The 21,318-nt window shown below is 41.6% G+C and overlaps 1 protein-coding gene across 1 annotated transcript; it reads left to right on the top strand.

The window, feature by feature from the left end:
* Positions 1-1,758: 1,758 nt before the first annotated feature.
* On the top strand, positions 1,759-19,375 carry LOC311514750 (killer cell lectin-like receptor subfamily B member 1B allele C; the record flags this gene model as incomplete). Its single annotated transcript, XM_084617443.1, has 7 exons — positions 1,759-1,840; positions 8,274-8,345; positions 11,742-11,831; positions 13,607-13,750; positions 15,892-16,046; positions 16,831-16,949; positions 19,085-19,375. 7 exons carry the CDS (start codon positions 1,759-1,761, stop codon positions 19,230-19,232), a joined length of 810 nt encoding a protein of 269 aa, XP_084473569.1. The 3' UTR covers positions 19,233-19,375.
* Between the last annotated feature and the right edge of the window lie 1,943 nt (positions 19,376-21,318).

Genomic DNA, 21,318 nt, shown 5'->3' on the forward strand with positions numbered 1-21,318 from the left:
CTGTTCCTGTCCAGATGAACTTCATCCTTTAACTAGCCCTCATTGCTCCCTGACTCCTCCAGGTGCAGCCTAGGTGGTCAATTGTCCCACCTAGCCACTTTAACCCCTTCAAGGGCTGGGTTTGGGGTGTACACCCCATCAGAGACAGCATATTGTTGGACGTAACATTTGGTGGGCAGATCTGAGAGGAGAATTTTATTCTTAAACTCCATCAACATTACTCTTCATTTCATAATATAGTTCCAGATTATTTCCCAGTATTTCATCATACAATACTGTGGTTTCTGTAACACAAAAGGTTGAAATTCTACAGAATCTTAGGGCTTGTTGATGTGCAGAACTGCGCTGGTTTAAATAAAGATTTGACTTTAAACTAATTTAATTAAACTAGTGCAAAATACTGTGTGGACACTCTTAGTTCAGTTAATTGCTTATTTGGGATCATTTAAATTGAGTTGGAACAGATACAAGCAGAGGCGGATTAAGCTTTTGTGGGGGCCTGGGCCAGAGCGAGTCAGGGCTCCTCTCCATGCCTTCTGCTTGCAGTCCCCCCCCCCGACCCCCAACCCTGTGCTCCTGCTGAGGAAATGGGGTCAGGGTACAGGGGCTTGCCCCACCCTCCCGCCTGGCCCTCCTGCCAGGGAGCAGTGTCGGGGTGCAAGGCTTCCCCCTGCCTGCCCCACGCTCTTGCCGGGGAGCAGATTTGGGTCATGGGAGCTTCCCCCACTTGCCAGCAGGAGTGCCAGGCGGGTGAAGTAGGGCAAGCCTCCATACCCCATCCCCACTCCCTGGCAGGAGTGCAAGGCAGGTGAAGTGGGTCAAGCCCCCAAACCCCATCCCCACTTCCCAGCAGGAGCACCAGGTGGGTGGAGCGGGGCAAGGCCCTGCACCCCAACCCTGCTCCACGGTGGGCAGAGCAGGTCAGGGTGTGGGGATGCCCATTTTTCCAGGGCCCCCCAGTTGGCCAGGGCCCCTGGGCATGGGCCCCAGTGGCCCAGTGGATAATCCGCCACTGGATACAAGCTAAATCTAAAAATCCACTCTCTTAAAATGAAATGAGAGTGTTAACTTCATCTTTTTGTACTGTTTAACTACATTTAAATTACACCTTCAGTTAAACCAGTGAAACTAACAACCTGTTTTACACACAGTTTTTCTACCAGTATAACTATGTCAGTGAGGGGTGTGAATTTTTACCGAAATAGTTATTCTGGTCGAAGCCCTGGGGTAGATGCAGTGATACAAGTTTAGAAGTGCCTTAAACTAATATAGTTTATTTACTTTCCTGAATGGGAATATCTATACTAATATAGAACACCTTTATACCTATATAACTGCATCCATCCTTGGGGCATTGTACAGTTTTAACTCTATCAATATAATTAAAGTGGTACTACTTTTGTGTGTAGACAAGCCCTTAGACAATTTATTACATTGTGACCAAAAAAATAAAATGTTTCCCCAAGACCAAACCCCCCCACCACATAGCCTTTTCTACTTTTAGTCATTTATATTTTATCCTAAAGGCAAGATCTCACGTTGCAAGAGGCAGACTGATGGCTGAAAAATGCCCAATGAGAGGAAGCTGTGAAGCCACATTTAACAGAAATAACTTTTTTTTAACCTCCCCTAGACCCATCATGCTGTGTGTGTATGTGTGTGTGTGTGTGTGTCTGTGGAGGCAGGTGAGATTAATGCAGGATACAACCTACTCTGTTAAGCAACTGTTTCCAACACTCAGACAGAATTTTATCACCAATGGCAAACCAGGTCACACACACCGATGTAAAGATTTTACCCAGGGAAAGATCATGTATTGCTCCTCCGACTTCGAATCCAGGTAAAATATTCTTAATAGTTATCAGATTCATATTTGCATTTTGTCTTTTCTTTAAAAAATGTCATTTCAAAAAGCTTTAAATAATTGTCATGACATTTTGCTAGTGAAGGCATTGTATTTGAGGACAAAATTGCACACACATTGTGCCTGATCCTTAGAAGATATCAATCCGCAAAGCTTTATTGAAATCAGTGTTGTCATGCTCATTTACCCTCTCTGAGGATCTGGCCCAGTGTTGCTAATAACAGAATAAAATATACTTTTAGCTAAATTATAAATTAGCAGAACAATAGTTTATTTTTTTAAATGTCTTTGTCTGATCAGAGGGTTACTATGACTTAAGTAAGCCATGATCTGATCTGAATTAGCTAGCCTGAGAGGCCAATTATTGCATTTGACCAATGTGCTAATTCTGGCAAAATGGTGGCATATAATCCCCCTGAAATCACAAAAGACAGTTGAAAGTTCAGCCACTGCTGCTGCAAGGAAGGCACCAGACGGACCCATTTGTCCACAGTTCTTTTATATTTGGTTTTTAAATAATGACTTTCCTGTAACCAAACTATCAAATCTGTAAACACATCATACGCTTATCATAAAAGACAAAAGTTTAAGTGGATATTAGGGGAAAAGAGCTGACTTTGACAATATTTCTTTGTGAATAATATTCCCAGGACTTGAAAACAATTGATGAATTCATTCTTCAGTACATTTTGCAAAAATGATGGACCGCCACTAACCTATGTTACAATGATTAAAAGTAAATATGAAATACATAGTGTTCAGAGTAAGTTGGCTAGTTCATAACGTTTTCAGGGTACAATAGCTTTTAATTAATTATATTAGCAACCAACAATGTAATCATTTTACAGTCTGTATTATTAAAATAAATAATATATTTACTATCTAGTTTGATTCTTGATTGTTGAGCTGTGATTTAATGTAACTGAATGGTAGAAACAATATTTTGATATATATTTACAAAAAGTATTTCTCATCATTTAAATTTCATTTATTTATCTTCATTGCATTTACAATTAGAATAGTGATAATATATGGTACAGGGCTAGGTTATTATTATTAGTCTGACTGCCTATATATCATAAGCCATAGAATTTCAACCAGTTACTCCTCTACGGGGCTGAATAACTCCTTGTCTACCAAAAGGCGTCCAGTTTTGATATGAAGAAAGAGATGGAGAATCTACCACTTCCATTAGTAGTTTGTTCTAGCGATTACTTGCCTTCACTGTTACAAAAAATTGGGCCTTATTTCTAATTTAACTTTTTCTGGCTTCAGCTTCCAGCCATTGGTTCTTGTTATGCCTTTCTTTTCTAAATTAAAGAGCCCTTTAATATTTTCTTCCTATAAAGGTTCTTATACATTGTAATCAAGTCACCTCTCAGTCTTCTTTGTGAGAAGAAGAACAGATCGAGCTCTTTAAGTTTCTAATTGTAAGGCATTTTCTCCAGCCCTTGAATCATTTTTGTGATCATCTTCTCTGCATCCTCTACAATTTTTCAATAGCCTTTTAGTAATGGGGACACCAGATCTAGTTGCAGTATTCCAATGGTGATTTTCCCAATCCTGTTCTCAGAGGTAAAGACACCTCCTTATTCCTACTCAATACTCCCCAGTTTATACATGCAAGGATAGTATTTGTCCTTTTCCCCACTGCATTGCACTGGGATCGCATATTGAGTTGCTTGTGTACTGACCCCTCAATCTTTTTTAGAATTGCTGTGTGGGTATGGCCTATATTCTTTGTTCCTAGATTTATGAACTTGCATTTGAGTGTACTAAAACACATTTTGTTTGCATGGGCCTATTTTACCAAGCAATCCAGATCACTCTGTACCACTGCTTCATCATTATTTACCATTCCCTCAATTTTACTTCTAACTCATTGATAAAAATATTGAATAGAGTCAGGCCTAGTACCAATCTTGCAGAACACCTCCATTTGATGGTCATTCTCCATTTACAACTACTTTTAGAGATCTTTCTGTTAGCCAGTTCTGAATCCATTTAATATATGCTAATATTTGAATCAGAATGTGTGCTACTAAGTTCAATTATTCCTACCCTAAAGTTTTAATATTTTGGCTGACAATTGGTACACAAAAAGAAAAGGAGTACTTGTGGCGACTAACCAATTTATTTGAGCATAAGCTTTCGTGAGCTACAGCTCACTGGCTGTAGCTCACAAAAGCTTACGCTCAAATAAATTGGGTAGTCTCTAAGGTGCCACAAGTACTCCTTTTCTTTTTGCAAATACAGACTAACACGGCTGCTACTCTGAAACCTGTCATTTGGTACACAAGCTCTCAGTCAAGGTGGAAATTGTTCTGAAAGTTTCAAAAAAAAAAAAAGAGGTGAGATTTTTAAGTGCAAAAAAGGTGGAAGAAAATGGAGATTTTCTGCAAACAAATTTTTAAACACCTCTTGTGACTCAGTAGAAGATGGATGAAACCTGAAATTTGGAAGGGATATAGTTGTTTGATGAAAATTGGTTTTGGTTTGCCCAAGTTATGTGGGGTTTAAAAAATGTATTCTGCATGCATGGTGTTTTTTGCTATATGATAATCCACAGTGCGTGAGGGTTCTAGTGAGGTGCCCCGATGTTCTGTTCTTGGCACAATGCTATTCAATATATTTGTCAATGATCTGGGAGAAAACATAAAATCATTCCTGGTAAAGGTTGCAAATGACACATATTTGTGGAGTGGTGAATAATAACTGTCCTCATCATTAAAAACTGATCTGGATCACTTGATAAGATGGATGCATTTGAACAATGTGGCCAATAGCCTAAAAGATATTTAGGAGTTTTTAATTCCCATTGAAATCTGTGGGAATTAGGCACCTAAATACCTTTATCTGGGCTCATTTTTTTAGTACAGTCAAATACAAAGTCATACATCTAGGAACAAATAATGTAGTTCACCCTTCAGAATGAGGAACTGTATCCTGGAAAGCAGTGACTCTGAGAAAGACTTATACCGGTAATGGTAGATAACCAGCTGAACATGAGCACCCAGTGAGATGCTCTGGCTAAGAGGACCAATACTATTCAGGGGAATGTTGAGTAGAAGTTGGGAAGTAATATTATCTCTTTTTACAGCATTGGTAAGACCATTACTGGAATACAGTGTCCAGTTCTGGTGTCCACATTTTAAGAAGAATGTTGAAAAATTAGAAAGTATTAAGAAAAGAACTACAAGAATAATCTGAGGTCTAGAAATCCTGTCTTACGGTGAAACACTTAGAAAGTTCAATCTACTTAGTTTATGCAAGAAAAGGCTAAGACATGACTTGATCATGGTATACAAGTACATGGGGAGAAGATTTCTGACAATAGACGGTGCTTTATTGGAGCAGACAAAGGCATAACAAGATTCAATGGCTTAAAGTTTAAGCTGGTTAAATTGAAACCAGAAATAATGTGAAGATTTTAAACAGTGAGGGTGTTAACCATTGAAAAAATTTACCAAGAGCTGTGGTGGATTTTCCATCACTTGAAGTCTCTAGATCTCTGGATGTCTTTCTAAAAATATGCTAGCTCAACCACAAGATATGGGTTTTGATACAGGAATTAATATGTGAAATTATATGGCCAGTGTTATATAGGAGATGAGCCTAGATGATCATAATGCTACCTTCTGGTCTAAAAATCTATGAATCTACAAAACTAAGGATCTGCCAAAGTTGCATTGACACTCCGCATGTTTGTGTATATACGCTGAGTGGAAATTTCCATTTAATAGAAAAAAATATCTCTGTACTCCATTGGATTTGCGTATACATGTATAACAAAGTTGAGTAAAATTTCACTTTTAATATGTGGCACATGATCTGTGAAGATCTGAATCTCGTGAGATAGGGCTCTTTTATATGTCACATACGGGTATGTTTGCAGCAGGTAGAATTCAGGTTGCAGGAGTAACCTGGACTTTGCCGTCTGATGATTTCTGAGGACTTTGCATTCTAACTTCAATGTTCATTTATGTAGATACCTTGAAATACAGGCAATGAACTTATTTGGGAAAAATTCTGTTTCCATGATACAGAGTCACTTTTTTTCATACAGCCAGATAAGTTGTGTTTAATATTTAAAAAAAGTAATGTGTATTTATTTGGGGATGGAGGGAATTTTTTTTATATTTACAGGTTTTCTAAGTCAATAGGGTTAAATGAGTTTTCCTATTTATACAGCAACTAAATTTTAAAATTTACAAGCCTCCATTATTTCTTTACCATAAAACAATATTCAGATTTTAAATAAAATATATATTTGAACAATGTCTTCCTGCAAACACTATCAGAGTTATCTCTCTGTACAATAATTATATCTGTATAATTCTTCTGGGACCAACAGCATTTTAAAACTTTTTTTAAGAAAAAATATTTAATTACAGTTATATATAATAAATATAAATGTGCATATTTTCTACATTTTATTGGACGAATCAATTAAGAAAGAACAAAACAAACAGCAAAATGTCTGTACACCCACTGAGTCACAACACAGGGGACCGAAAAGCATAGATGTGCCTCATTTATTAACCATTTCCCCAATATTTTTCTTGTGATATTTACCTTTGTAAAAATTTTGAATAGTTCAGACTGAACACTCTACAGATCAAGTGTGCTCGGATGTTTTTTCTAACAGCTAGACTGCTTATCTGACGGTCATGCATCATTACCTTTCCTTCTCATGCAGCATTACCAGTTCTGCTGACCACATTCTGCCCTCAGCAACACTTGTGCACTCACATTATAGTCAATGGTATTCACATGTGTAATTAATTGGAATTAGTTAACTATTCTCTTGATGTTACACAGAAAGGAATAAACAGCAGGAACCTCCCTCTGAGTTGTGTTGACTCTGCAAAAAAAACAAGAGGAATTTATCTTGTCATCAACCAGCATTTTTTATTCAGAAGTTGAATCACACTTTAAATTCACAGTATTCTTATAAAAAACATGAACTACCCATGACAGCAGCAACACAAGCCTCATCTTATATCTCACCCTTTCCTGAGTGGGGCAAAGATGCAAATATTATCCTCTGTAAAACTAGGGATATGTTTAACCAAGGTAACATCTTGTGTCCCAGCAAAAATGGTGAAATAATGATTAATAACTGCATGCTTTAAAGTTGAGTTATTTTGGCTCCATTTTAATCTCCTGCTTAAGTTCCAGCAGCTAATATCTCAGGTGACTCTACAGTTAGGGTTTGATGCCACATAACATTTTATAGTTACAGTTTCAAGTTGTAAGTGTACATATTTATTGGTTCTTTCAAGATAGTTGCCACCAAATCCAGGTCTGAATTGGAATGTAGAGAGAGGGCGGGGAGCTGGGACAAGGCACAAAGCAAAAAGGTACCGAGATCACCCCATGATAAGATTTGATATCTCTTGGTCTACATGGATTGGAAGCAAATGCTTTACATATACTATCTGAAAACTGGATTAAAGAAGTAACAAATTTAAACTAATTATTTATGATATCATGGGCTAATCACATGTTTGTTGGTATTGAATTTTCCTGGACAGGACCTAATATTAGAGCTAGTTGAAAACGTGTGTTTTGTTTCCACAAAAGATTTCAAAGAAAAAAAGCCTTTTTTTGTCAAAATGTTTTGCAGGTTTTTTTGGGGGGGGTGGGGGGAAGGGAGTGTTGCTGGCAAAAAAAGAAATATATTTAGTTTTGTGTGGTTCATTTTTTTTTTGACAAAAACTGAAATTTCAGAAACCCATTTCTCACTGAAAAATGTTTTAGTAGATCAATGTTTGACCACCTCTACCTAATCTATCCGGTCCCTGACATTGGATCAGTGTAATATTCAGTGTCTAATATCCACTAGTGACATAGCCCTGCACACAGGTTGGTGCATAAACTACCAGGAGTAGCCTGGGGAGCTATGATTTCTCACAGATACTTCTCTGAGGCACAATTCCCTCTCTGCTTCTCCCTTGCTCCAAGGGGGTGGTAATTTTGTGCTGGAATATATCAGCACAATTTGTGACTCCCCCTGAGTTGACTCAACTACGTCAGCCAGTTTGTTGTGGGCAGAGTCAAGGATCCACCCATTCTCCCCCTCTCCCTTCCCACACACACACACACACACACTCCACCCATTCTCCCCATCTCCCCTCACACACACACACACATATTACTTATCCACCTGTTCCAAAATTCAGGTAGTTCATGCAGCAGTGTAAGGCAGATTCTTACTCCCCCCATTGCTCCTCTGCATAGACATGTAGTCTCAGGTATAATCTAGCCCATTGTTTCTAGCAGTAATGAAGCTGAGCCAGCACCATGGGGAACATATGAACTTTGCAGATAGACTGATTCTTGTAATGGTGTCTCTATGTAATGGTTGTCACATCCAACATTGTCAGCATTTACTTGCTCCTTACGGGGATCACATATGCTCAACTGCGTGTGCATCATAAATCTGAAAGGATCAGCAGATCAGAGACTTCCCCTTCTGGTATTGTGGGTATTTGTTGGGGTGGCATTTTTAGTTATTAGAGATGTATTCTTTATTATGTTAGAAAACTGTAAAAACAATATTGCTGAGAATCTCTAAATTATAAATCATGTATAGAAATTATTTCAACATTTTAAATGGTGACATTTCTATTCACTGGCTTATTGAGCCCTACAACAGCTCTGTGGTGAACGCAGTTTCAAAAGTAGTTTAAACTGGCATTTTCTGATTTTCTGAAATTCTTTTGTGCTCTGTTTCTGAAATTTGGGAGGAGGGAAGTGCCTTAAAATAAAACTGATTTTTAATGAGAACATTTACAAATTAATCAACATAATGTATTGGACTGGGGTTTGGTTTACTACCATTCAGACTCTAGGCATCTAAGCACCTTGTTTATTATGAAACCTTATCTAAGTCACAACTCATTTGCTCCATTGCAGCAACACTCCCAGTGTGGGATTGACCACAGTTACCCTGGTGAGACCATCTTATATGCAGAGTTTCACCTACTGTTTGTATTGTAAGCCATCTTTACTCACCTCCTTGTCCTGAACCGCACTGAGTGCCGGTCAGATGGCCCACAGAATACTTTAAACTGAACTCAGAGTGAACATTATGAGAATACTACATTGTGACACTGTATGGAGGCAGGGTTAGAGACCTGGTGGTTATCTGAGTGTGACTCTGTGGCTTATTGTGGGAATGCAACCTCAACCCTGAATTTCCTGGGTTTCTAATCTTTGAGTTTGTGTTATAGCTAGAACACCCTTGTAAAGTGGACAAACTGTGACAGGGTGTATTCAGTCATTGTGGCTCCCTGCTGAGTCCGCCACAGTCCTACTACCCCTGACCCCCAAGAAGCAGCAAGCTGGGAGAAGAACAGCAATGAAGGTGACTCCTACAAGCTTTCCTAGAGAGGACTCTCTGGAGCAGCCATTTTGGAAACCACAGAGACGTGGTCCTCCAAGGGCAAAAGGGGCTAGCAATAGCCAATCAGGGGCCATGCTGGCCCAAATAAAAAAGGGCTGCCTGGCTTTAGCAGTTTAGCTCCTGGCTGGGAGTGGAGGAGGGAAGAAGGGGGGTTGTACCTGGCTGGAGTAGCCAGCAATCAGACAGTATTCATACTGAGCTGAATTTCCATAGCTGGGATCACAGAGGGAGAAGGACCTGGGGATGCTGGACCTGAGACAGGGCTGGAGATAAAGGGGCCAGGTGGAAAGAGGCCCAGGGAAACAGCAGTGAAGGACTGAGGGAAGTGATATATGGCTGCTGGTTGTAGGATCCCTGGGCTGGAAACCAGAGCAGTGGGCGGCCTGGGTTCCTCCACCAGCCACAGGTAAAGTAGTGAAAGACCCAAGAAGGGGGCAGGGCTTAGTTGCAAACCTGAACAATTTAAAGGGCTCAGAACCAGGTTGAAGATCCTAGTGAGGGCAAATAGCCTGTTTGTTTACTGGAATCTTTAATACCCCACAAGGGGTTCATTTCAATTTTGTGACTTGGCCAGAGGGCCACACCACTGAAAACCCACCACAGTTGTCCTGCAGCCTGCAGGGAGCACCAGGGGTGAGAAAAGGTGTGTGGTACCACACCAAGCTGCTCAGAGGTGCTCAAGAGGTGAGTGCCCCTTTGGAATCATAGAATATCAGGGTTGGAAGGGACCTCAGGAGGTCATCTAGTCCAACCCCCTGCTCAAAGCAGGACCAATCTCCCACTAAACCATCCCAGCCAGGGCTTTGTCAAGCCTGACCTTAAAAACCTCTAAGGAAGGAGATTCCACGACCTTCCTAGTGAAAAAGTGCTTCACCTCCTTCCTAGTGAAAAAGTTTTTCCTAATATCCAATCTAAACCTCCCCCACTGCAACTTGAGACCATTTCTCCTTGTTCTGTTATCTGTTCCCACTGAGAACAGTCTAGATCCATCCTCTTTGGAACCCCCTTTCAGGTAGTTGAAAGCAGCTATCAAATCCCCTCTCATTCTTCTCTTCTGCAGACTAAATAATCCCAGTTCCCTCAGCCTCTCCTCATAAATCATGTGCTCCAGCCCCCTAATCATTTTTGTTGTCCTCTGATGGACTCTTTCCAATTTTTCCACATCCTTCTTGTAGCGTGGGGCCCAAAACTAGACACAGTACTCCAGATGAGGCCTCACCAATGCTGAATAGAGGGGAATGATCACATCCCTCAGTCTGCTGGCAATGCTCCTATTTATACAGCCCCAAATGCCGTTAGCCTTCTTGGCAACAAGGGCACACTGTTGACTCATATCCAGCTTCTCGTCCTTTTCTGCAGAATTGCTGCCTAGCCACTCAGTCCCTAGTCTGTTGCAGTGCATGGGATTCTTCAATCCTAAGTGCAGGACTCTCAATGCTCTGATATGAACCTTCAACCTCAACTTCACTTTCACAAAGACTTTGGTGTGGGACCATTATCCTTTCTATACAGTCATATGAACCAGTTTTCAGTCCAAATGACAGTGACCCCACAGCACATCCTTCTGAAGAAACGAGGGTCAGACATTAGGGGAGGATACCTCCACAGCAACTCTTCATGGAGATTTTCCTGAGGTGTCCCATTGGTGGGATGGCACGTTTACCCCCCTTGGGGAAAAAGAAGAGAATTCATTCCCCCAGAGCCCAGTACTCGATGCATATCTCAGGATCTCTCTCTGAGGCATAAGTTCAGGGTGTTCTGGTCCTTTTCCCCTCCTGTACACCATTCCCTAGTTCTCTGGATGAGTGGTTCTATCGGAGCGTCATTACTAGGACTTGCCTAAAAGAGCAGCGATTCACTCCAGAGGGGGCAACAGGAAGTGTGGTTCAACCTGGGGCTGTGTTACCTTTTTCAGGTAATCTGTGTGGCACTGGTGTGTGAACAATGTATCGCCCAGCCCTGCATCCAACTTGCCAAAGATCACAGTGGAACCCCAGTGCCACAGAAACAACTGATCCCTTCCCCTTCCCGCTACATGGAAGAAAGCTATGTGTGGATGGCCCTCATCATATAGGCTGAATGAATTTTCATGTAGTATTTTATAATCTGTGACATTTACAGCATTCCCTTTCTATGATCCTGTTATAGGAAGCAATTGAGTTCCTCGGGGTCCCAGTCATCCTGGGAAACATTCACGCCAAGGTCCTTCTCCCAGAGTGTGATTCTCTCCTATCCTGCCCTTTGTGTCTCCATTTACATCTGTGCAAAGTGGGTGTAAAATGCTAACAAATAAAGATGTTTCCTTTCACTTAGAAGTATTTTTAGACTGTCAATTTCTATCTCAGCACTTGGTTAGAAACTGTCCGATATCTGAAGCCAATGTGGCAATGCTTGCGCATGCTAGCAATGTGAGGGCTTAAATTGCAATTTCCTCCAAAGCAACTCTTTTGTTTTTCTTTTTTGCAGGTCCTGGCTCCCAGTGTTCAAGCTGGTTCTATGTTGCTCTAGTCCTGGGGTTTATCGCACTGGTTTTCATGGCTGTTCTAATCACTATTTGTGAGTGCCACTTTCCAGATGACAACTTTTGCTTTATTCATGCAGCTATGTGCATGTTTAAACCTCTCCAAGAGGATATTACATGTAAAAAATAACTGACATTAATGCAATATTATGGGTGACAAGTTAAACACATAAATCAGAAAATTAAAATATTAATGTTTCCACAGGGACATTTACTATTATTTCACATGCAGGATATTTATGAAGGTGAATAGTTAACAAAGCATCAAGTACTCAGAGATACTGTATATGCGCTCTGTGGGGGACTTCAGTGACCTATGAGACAGTTAACCTTTGAATTTCTATATTCATAAGATTAAATTGCCAGCCTTGACTTTGTGACACTGGACCATAAGGTAGTTTTCTTTGTTTATTTTCCTTGGGCAGATCATTAGCTGGTGTAGACTCATAGACTTTAAGCCCAGAAGGGACCATCATGATCATCTAATCTTACGTCCTGCACATTGCAAGCCACAGAACCTCACCTACCCACTCCTGTAATAGACCCGCTAACTTCTGTCTGAGTTACTGTAGTTGTCAAATCATGACTTAAAGATTTCAGGTTACAGAGAATCCACCATTTACACTAGTTTAAACCTGCAAGTGACCCCATGCTGCAGAAGAAGGCAAAAAAACCCCGGTGTCACTGTCAATCTGACCCGGGGGGAAATACCTTCCAGACCCCAAATATGGTGGCCAGTTAGACCCTGAGCATGTGAGCAACACTCTCCAGCAGGACACCTGGGAAAGAATTTGTTGTAGTAATTCTTGTAGGTGATTGTCACTTTGGATGGGCTATCACCAGCAGGAGAGTGAATTTGTGGGGGTGGGGGGGTGGAGGGTGAGAAAACCTGGATTTGTGCTGGAAATGGCCCAACTTGATGATCACTTTAGATAAGCTATTACCAGCAGGACAGTGGGGTGGGAGGAGGTATTGTTTCATATTCTCTGTGTGTATATAAAGTCTGCTGCAGTTTCCACGGTATGCATCCGATGAAGTGAGCTGTAGCTCACGAAAGCTCATGCTCAAATAAATTGGTTAGTCTCTAAGGTGCCACAAGTACTTCTTTTCTTTTTGCGAATACAGACTAACACGGCTGTTACTCTGTAACCTGATATTATTTTTTGTATGTTTGTAAACTATTTAAATAACTATAAGCCCTGAAAGGGTTTGTAGTGTTTTTTTTTTTTTTTTTTTTACTGCTTGTTTGTTACCTTAGAAATATCAGGATTATCAATTTTGACTTCCTTGTTATTGCTGGAGGATTTCTGTGCTGACTCCGCTATGTAGGAAGGTAACGTCTCATCCTTTAAATTAAATATTGGGATGTTGGATCTTTTTATTAACGAGATTTACTCTCATATGCTTAGGTTAAATGGGGGCTAATAAAAGAAAAAACTGAATTCTAGACAGTCTGAATCAAATTGGTATCTCTTTTCAATTAATCAGATATATAACTGTAGTACGTGTAATGCCAAAACCATACCTATTCTCCACCAAAGTAGGCAAGACCTGAATTTCTTATGGAGAAAACAAGCAGGGAAAACAAATCAAATTTAAACAAAAAACAACAAAGAGAAAAAAATACCAGGCCTTCTTGATATCTCATAACCCAACAAAAAAGGCACAAATCTATTTTTAATCCCTTTGCAAGCTGCCTTCCTCACTGACTGTGCTCTCTGTAATACAACTGTGTTTTCTGACCCTCAGATACCAAGACTGCATATTACTGGTGCTCCTATTAACCATGTTGTCTTCCTTTGCATTCAAGTCTGGAGGGGAAATGGTCAGAGTCCGTCCCTGCCCAGGACAACCTGCACTGAAAACACTACATCTTCAGGGGAATCTCCATGCACAGGGAGATGCTCGATGACAATCAGTGGATTAATGGACTACCTGTGTGACGATAGAGAGGGTGAGGAGTTACAGCCCCTCTCTAACTGTGCAGTGTGTTCCCTTCTGCTGCTTGTTAACAGCCCTCTTCTATAACAACCTGAAAATGTTATGGGTCAAAATATGGCTTCTTTACTGTCCCCGTTGAAATCAATGGAACGATTCACAGAAGAAGGTACTACTCAGGATGAATAAGAGTATCAGATTCTGGCCCTGAAGATGTATTTGAACCAATATTTACAATTCCGAGTAGTAATTATAATTATTGATACATACCCTGTGCTTGGAATAGAACTGGAATGTCCAGGGCTGCTTTTAAAAATGACATTACATACCTTAGAGCAGTGATTCTCAACCTGTGGTCCATGAACTCCTGGGGGTCCGCAGACTATGTTTAAGGAGTCAGTGAAAGACTTAGACTGCAAACTGACTGAACAGAATTCAGCTATATCTACAAAGGCGTTTCCAAAGGGGTTCCCACCTCCATTCGAAATTTCCAAAGGGGTCTCAAATGAAAACCATTGCCTTACAGCTTCCGGGTGTTTTCAAGAACCGCCCAAGGCCAAGGATGTTTTGCAAAGAGAGGGAAGGTCTTTGGCAGCCTGGGACCTTTACCAAATGACACATGTAGCCTTATTGCCCTGAATCTCTAATTTGGTGATAAATATTACTTGTTGTTAAATATTTTTTATAATGCCAATATTTTGCTTAAAACTTATAGCAGGAAGCCAAGCAGGAGTGAGCTAGGGAAGGTTCTAAACAGAAGCTCCTATGGTGAGGGAGAAAGAGAATGAGTGTAGTTTTAGGGATAATACTGTTTCCCTTATCCTAATAAAGTTACTTGTTCACTGTGGCCCCCTGTAGACTCAGATCTAAAGTACGCTGGTACCACGTTCAGGCTAACACTTGTAACCGACACACTCTGGAGGTCTAGGATAGATAAGGCTGGGTGCTCTTAACACGTATTGAACCGGTCAAGTTAAAGTCTTTGCCTAGACAAGGGCTGTGTTAGAAGGAAGTACATTTTCTGTGTGTCTCTAACCCAGGGAGGGTGTGACATTTGGAGTGCAATTATTCAGACCAGTGAGAGGTTGTCACTTCTTGCCATGTAACCCTGGGTGTCTTTAATGCTCTGCTGCTGTGGCTCACAGCCCAGACACCAACAGCCAGCAAACACACATGCAGCTCCCTGAGCGTGTGTGCACTGTGCAGCCCTGGTTCAGCGCTCTGACCCCAGCAGCCTGACACAACACAACAGCCACACCCGGGTCTTCACCAGATTCGTTACAACTCACCCAGATCCTGTGGGAAACATGTTTGTAATGTCATTTCCCCACCAGAGTTAGGAAAACTATTTTTTTTTCTTGTAACACTCTTCAGTAGTAGTGGCATAAGAAGCCTGTTCTACTCTCAGAATAGATTATCCACATTCTCCCTCTCCTTTATTTAACTGGAAACTGATCGCATTTGCATAAGTGGCAATTTTACCTTTTCTAGTCTTCTTTTATCAATGAGGAGACTTCTTCTCTGCTATGTCACTTGCTCTCAGCTCGTTATTGTTCCCCATCCTCTCCTCATCACATTAGATTGTAGGATTTTCAGGGCAGGGACCATGTTTCACCTCAGAGGGGCCCTTTCTCAAGCCGTTAGGAGCTACTAAGATACAAAGAAAAAGAAGAATCCTCGTCTTTTACTTACACACACACACACACACGCAAACAATATTCCGGTCACTGATTTACCGCCATTTCAGGTTAAGGGAAAACAACCGAACAAGCAAGAACAGTCACAGGCTGCATCTCAACAACTGAGAACAAAATGGCAGCTGCTGCCTGCAGGCTCCTAGAGAGGCAAACGTGCAGCACACAGGAAACAAAAGCACCAGTTTCACAGTTCAAGGCCGGAGCATGCACGGTGTCATGTTGCTCGAAGCAGTGGTTCCCTAAATAGGCATTTAACCCATTCAACGATAATTAGAAGAATGTAAGACAGGTCGGTAAAATGCAGGGCAACTGACAGCTGTGACATTTCACCAAGAATATTTAATTTTCCAAAATGTACTGTTAGCAGCTGGGAGGCTATTTGCTTCCCCACAATATGTGATGGGAGTCATCAAACCATTTGTGATGCTGGGTAATGATCTTCTTTCCTCCACCTCCCCAGGAAGAACCGAGTGTCTGCTCTGCCCCCCAGGGTGGATGCTGCACAGGGGGAGCTGTTACTATTTCTCAGAGCAGTCGGGGACCTGGGATGCCAGTATGCGAAATTGTTCAGGCAGAAAATCCCAGCTCCTTGTTGTTGAAGATGAGGCTGAGATGGTAAGTCTGGGAACATTCCACATAGTACCCAGCAATCAGCAAACCCTCCATGTCATTCAGACACTTGACTGAAAAGCACAAATATACCCTAGGTTTTATCAGAACCTCTGACCAGGCAGGCTCTCCCTGAGAAACTGTCTGTGAATGGGCTTTTATTTCCCCACAAACAAGAGCCCCACTTGGGAAGACACCCAGAGGAAGCAGGGCCTGGCCTTTCTTCCCTCTGGCTGCGATCAGTCCTCTGATCCATTACTGAAAAGCTGCTCTACCAAGTCAGTGGGCTTCCCTGGGTCTCCGTGAGGCTGATGGGCAGATGCTTCAGATGCAAATGTAGAAAGCAGAATAAGTTCTGATCTGGGAGGAGATTGGGGGTGTGATCAAGGGCTTTCCGCAGTCTGCTAAGGCAGGAAAGGCTTTGCTTTGCGGTTGAGTGCGACTTTCACGCTGTCGAGGGCCTGCCCAGTCTCCCTTTGGAAATGTAGAGGGTAGATTCCCTCTACAAGGGAAAAAAGGGCCTGATTTTCATGTCTGGCAGTTCACTCAGGGTCTGGCTGTTTTCAGCGACTCTTATGTTCTCCCAAGTGCAAGACTTTTGGGAAAATCAGCCATAAGGATTCCCATGTGCCCTCAGGCTGTTCCAACCAAACTAGTTACCGGTGTGGCTGAGTCCTTGTCTTTCACATGTATCCCGGTCTCGGTTCAAAATGAGCATGTGATTGCATGAGGAATGAGGCAGAGCTGAAATGGCCCATCAGTGTGTAATGTATTTCTGTTTAATCCACAGGAATTTATAGCAACCAGAACAGAAACGAAATATTTCTGGATTGGATTAAACTTTCAAGAGAAAGAGGGAAGATGGATGTGGCTGGGTGACTCCCAGTTAGAAGGGCACAGGCTGAGCTTGTGGGTGGATTTTTCTTTGTATAAATGTTAAGTTACATTAATATAAATGCAGATACAGCTCTGACCGCATAGCTCCCCGCTAAGTAATTCCCAAAGCACAGAGCTAGTACTGTGATTGAAGGCACATAGTTAGCTCCATCTTAGATTGCAAAGTCTCCAGCATGACCTGTTCCACAGAGACTAAGTTTTCCTTACTTATAGTCACAGTCTTTAGAAAGAAAAGGAGTACTTGTGGCACCTTAGAGACTAACCAATTTATTTGAGCATAAGCTTTCATGAGCTACAGCTCACTTCATCGGATGCATACTGTGGAAAATACAGAAGATGTTTTTATACACACAAACCATGAAAAAATGGGTGTTTATCACTACAAAAGGTTTTCTCTCCCCCCACCCTACTCTCCTGCTTGTAATAGCTTATCTAAAGTGATTACTCTCCTTACAATGTGTATGATAATCAAGGTGGGCCATTTCCAGCACAAATCCAGGGTTTAACAAGAATGTCTGAGGAACAGTGGGCGGGGGGGAAGGGGGAAGGAATAAACCAGGGGAAATAGGTTACTTTTAATAATGCTCAAATGAATTGGTTAGTCTATAAGGTGCCACAAGTACTCATTTTCTTTTTGCGAATACAGACTAACACGGCTGTTACTCTGAAATTAGTCTTTAGAAAGCAGTGGTGCGGGTGATGCTGCATGAAGGTCTCATCCTCAAGTTCAAATCACTGCAGACCATTGCTGCTTAGGCCCTATCTACACAATCGTTTGGAGGCTATTTTGTAGACGTTTTCCTAGGGCTGTATAGCAGCCCCATGAAAAACCTCTAGGGCTTGTCTGTACTAAGGTTATGGCCACATTGTAACTTAAGTTAATTGATTGCCAATTAACTCAATTCAAGTTACACAACTATACATGTTAGTGTAGACACTGTACAAACATTTGTTCCTTCTGGTCTTGGGTCACCCTACACTGAACTCGAGGAACAAGTATTTATGGAGTGTCTACATCAGCATGTACCATCAAGCTAATTAATTGCTGATTAGAAATTATAGGAACAAAAGTACAGGACCAAACACGTCAGTCTAGACACAGCTCTAGTGTAACCATGTGGCACCAGAGTAAAAAGAAAAGTGATTTGTATCTGTGGAATTTGCCTTGGGGCTTCCAGATGGGGAGAAATCTTCACCCCTGTGACATCAACAGGAATGCAAAACTCCCATTCACTTCAGTGGAACCAGGATTTCACCCCTAGGGTTTGTACTAGTGCAGCTAAATTGGTGGAGATACAACTGCACAAAGCAGCGTCCTCCCTAGACAGGACCTTCTCGGCATCAAAGTTAAGTTGATGATCTCTTTATTCTCTTCTTTGGCAATCAGGTGGCTTTGGGCAGGGTGAGGACAGCCGAGCTGGAGGAATAAGGTGCACTGACACATATCAGAGTAAGGTGGCACTGCAAGGGCACAGTTATTCAAATGGTTTAAAAATGTACAAAAATAATATGTAACTTGAAAGAATTTTCAACCACATCTGCCAGTGACACCAACGTAAAAAGGCGCTGAGTGCCTAGGGATTTTCTGTGTTCATATCTGACCAATGTATTATGTGGCCAGGGTCACCACAGTCCCACCAGCCTCAATTACTGTCCATCAAGTGAGGCCTGTAAGTACTTGAAAGTGACCCTGATGCCGCCTGCTGTTCGTAGAAGATCGCACTTGAGCTCCAGGTGATGGCTCAAACCCACCTGCAAGCTCCCAACATGTTATTGGAGAGTGGGACCACTTGGGTTGACCGTCTGGTCTGTCATGCAGACTCAACATTTGGATTCATATAGCTGAAAACTCCTCCTCGCCTCCTCACTATTAAGACTCACCATTTCTCCTTTGTGGAAGGGTTTTCCTCCTCTTGCTGATAATGCTCATGGACCCCTGAATTCCTCCTACCAGTGTCTGCTCTCCGTGAATCCCTGTGCAAATCCCATCTGTCCAATCAAATGGATTGCAATAAGCCTGCATATGCCAGTCTAGCCACATAAGAAAAAAACCCTGATTCCCTCCTCCCAATCTCTGTTCCTGTCTTTTTATTCAGTACCAAGTTCTGAGCTAACCTCTCAGTGAGCAGCTTTTGTTTTCTCTTTAGGGTAGTGGAAAAGGGAACTGGAGATGGCAAGAACTGTTCTGCTTTCAACAGGGAGAAGTTATACTTTGAGAGCTGCCCGAATTTATACAGATGGATCTGCAAGAAAAATGCATTCACGCTGGTTCCCTGGAACACCCCAGAACATTAGACACTGTCCCTTGTAGAATGATGCATTTTGTTGTACTTTGTGATATTTTAATGTAAATAATCATAAGAGCATTGCACAGAAACCATAGCATTCGGCAATCCTGTGTCGATTGACCACTGGCTGTATTAGGAATAGGTTTGTATTGTAACCCCCTGTAGCTCCTGGAGTCCAAGGCTAGAGGATGTTTAGCTAAACAGATTATAATAATTGATGCATGATAAATAAGCCAATAGCACATTCGATCCAGGGCTGGGCCTTTACCCTTCAGCTCGAGCAACCTCATCCCATTTTATTCACCTGTTCAGATTCCAAATGCGTTTCGTTTTAGGCCAATCCGTTTCTCTTAAGATTTAGTGCCAAATGACATCTACATAAACATGGAAATGCCTGTGACTATCTGCTCTGTATTAAGAAATGACTCATAAATACCTCTTTTCTTGCTTACTTTCAACTTTTGTATTATTAAGATTTTCAAATAGAAACTCTTATGCAATGGAAAGTTCTTTCCTGCTCCTTGGTGCAGCTGCATTAGCAGGAACCATTTTGGTTCCTCTGACCAGCCGTGCCCAAAGATGACTTATGTGTACATTGTGAGTAAATGTCAATATTAATTAACTGGACAGGAAAAATACTCTTCTAACACCTGGGGAACTAAGGCACTTTGGCCCAGATCATAGAATCATAGAAATGAACGCACATCCCTATACTCCTGTCCCCTGTACTCAAGGCAGGACTAAGGAATGACTAGACCGGGGGTTGGCAAATGGGAGCTCCGGGAAGCGAACCGCAGCCACTGAGAGCTGTGAGAGGCTGTGCCTGTGGACGGTCAACGTAAACAAAATGTCTCGCGGCCTGCCAGCGAGTTACCCTGATGGGCCACGTGCCGAAGGTTGCCGACCCGTGAACTAGACCACTCCTGACAGGTGTTTGTTTAACCTGTTCTCGAAAACCTCCAGTAACAGAGATTCCATAACCTCCTTAGGTAAACTATTCCCGTGCTTAGCTACCCTGACAAGAAGTTAGTTTTTCCTCATGTCCATCCTAAATCACCCTTGCTGTAATTTAAGCCCATTGCTTCTTGTCCTATCCTCAGAGGTTAAGGAGAACAATTTTTCACTCTCCTCCTTATAACATCCTTTTACATACTTGAAAACTATTATCATTTCCCTGCTCAGTCTTCTCTTCTCCAGATTAAACAAACCCATTTTTTTGTCAGTCTTCCCTCATAGGTCATGTCCTCCAAACCTTTAATCATTTTTGTTGCTCTTTTCTGGACTTTCTCCAATTATGTCCATATCTTTCCTGAAGTGTGGCACCCAGAACTGGACACAGTGCTCCAGCTTACACCTAATCAGTATAGAGTAAAGCGGATCCACACAGCAAATTAGGCTCTTAACTTCCCTTGATTTCAGTGGAAGTTAGGAGTCTAAGTAGATTTGTGGAGCTGAGTGATTACATGACTCTCCCAAGGTCACACAAGAAATCTATGGCAGAGGTGGGAATTGGATTTAAAACTCCTGAGAGACAATCTTGTGTTCTAATTTTCTTCCTTGAATTCTGTAAAAGCTTACCCAACACGCACCTTGTTTTTAGACAGAGGAGGTTGTTTTCACCAGATGCCCAGTTATTGTTCTATTTAATTCCCATGATACTATAGATGTCTTCGTTATTTTTGAAAAAGGCCTCATTTAATTAAATGATTACTGTGTAAGATTCTCTGTTGCATTAGATACTTGCTTTGTGTCTGACCTTAATGCAACAAGGTTACAGCCTGCCTCTGGGAGAGGAGTGTAGTTAAAAGCTTAGAGACAGGATAACCACAGCTAGAACAATCAATCTGAAAGATTTGACCTGATCTGCCACATTAGAGCCTGGGGTGAAATCCTGGCCCCAGTGATGTCAATGGCAAAATGCCCACTAACATTAAGGAGGTCAGGATTTCACCTTAGGGTTCTATTTCTAACTGAGCCTGCAATGAGCTTGAATAACCTCTCTCTCTATTTATTTTAAAATGTAGTCTGTGTGCAGCATCTTAGACTGGATTGTTCCCATGGCGTTGGTCAATAAGAAGCATGGTGAAGGATGA

Source organism: Lepidochelys olivacea (assembly GCF_965140295.1).
Source record: "Lepidochelys olivacea isolate rLepOli2 genome assembly, chromosome: 1".
Classification (NCBI taxonomy): Eukaryota; Metazoa; Chordata; order Testudines; family Cheloniidae; genus Lepidochelys; species Lepidochelys olivacea.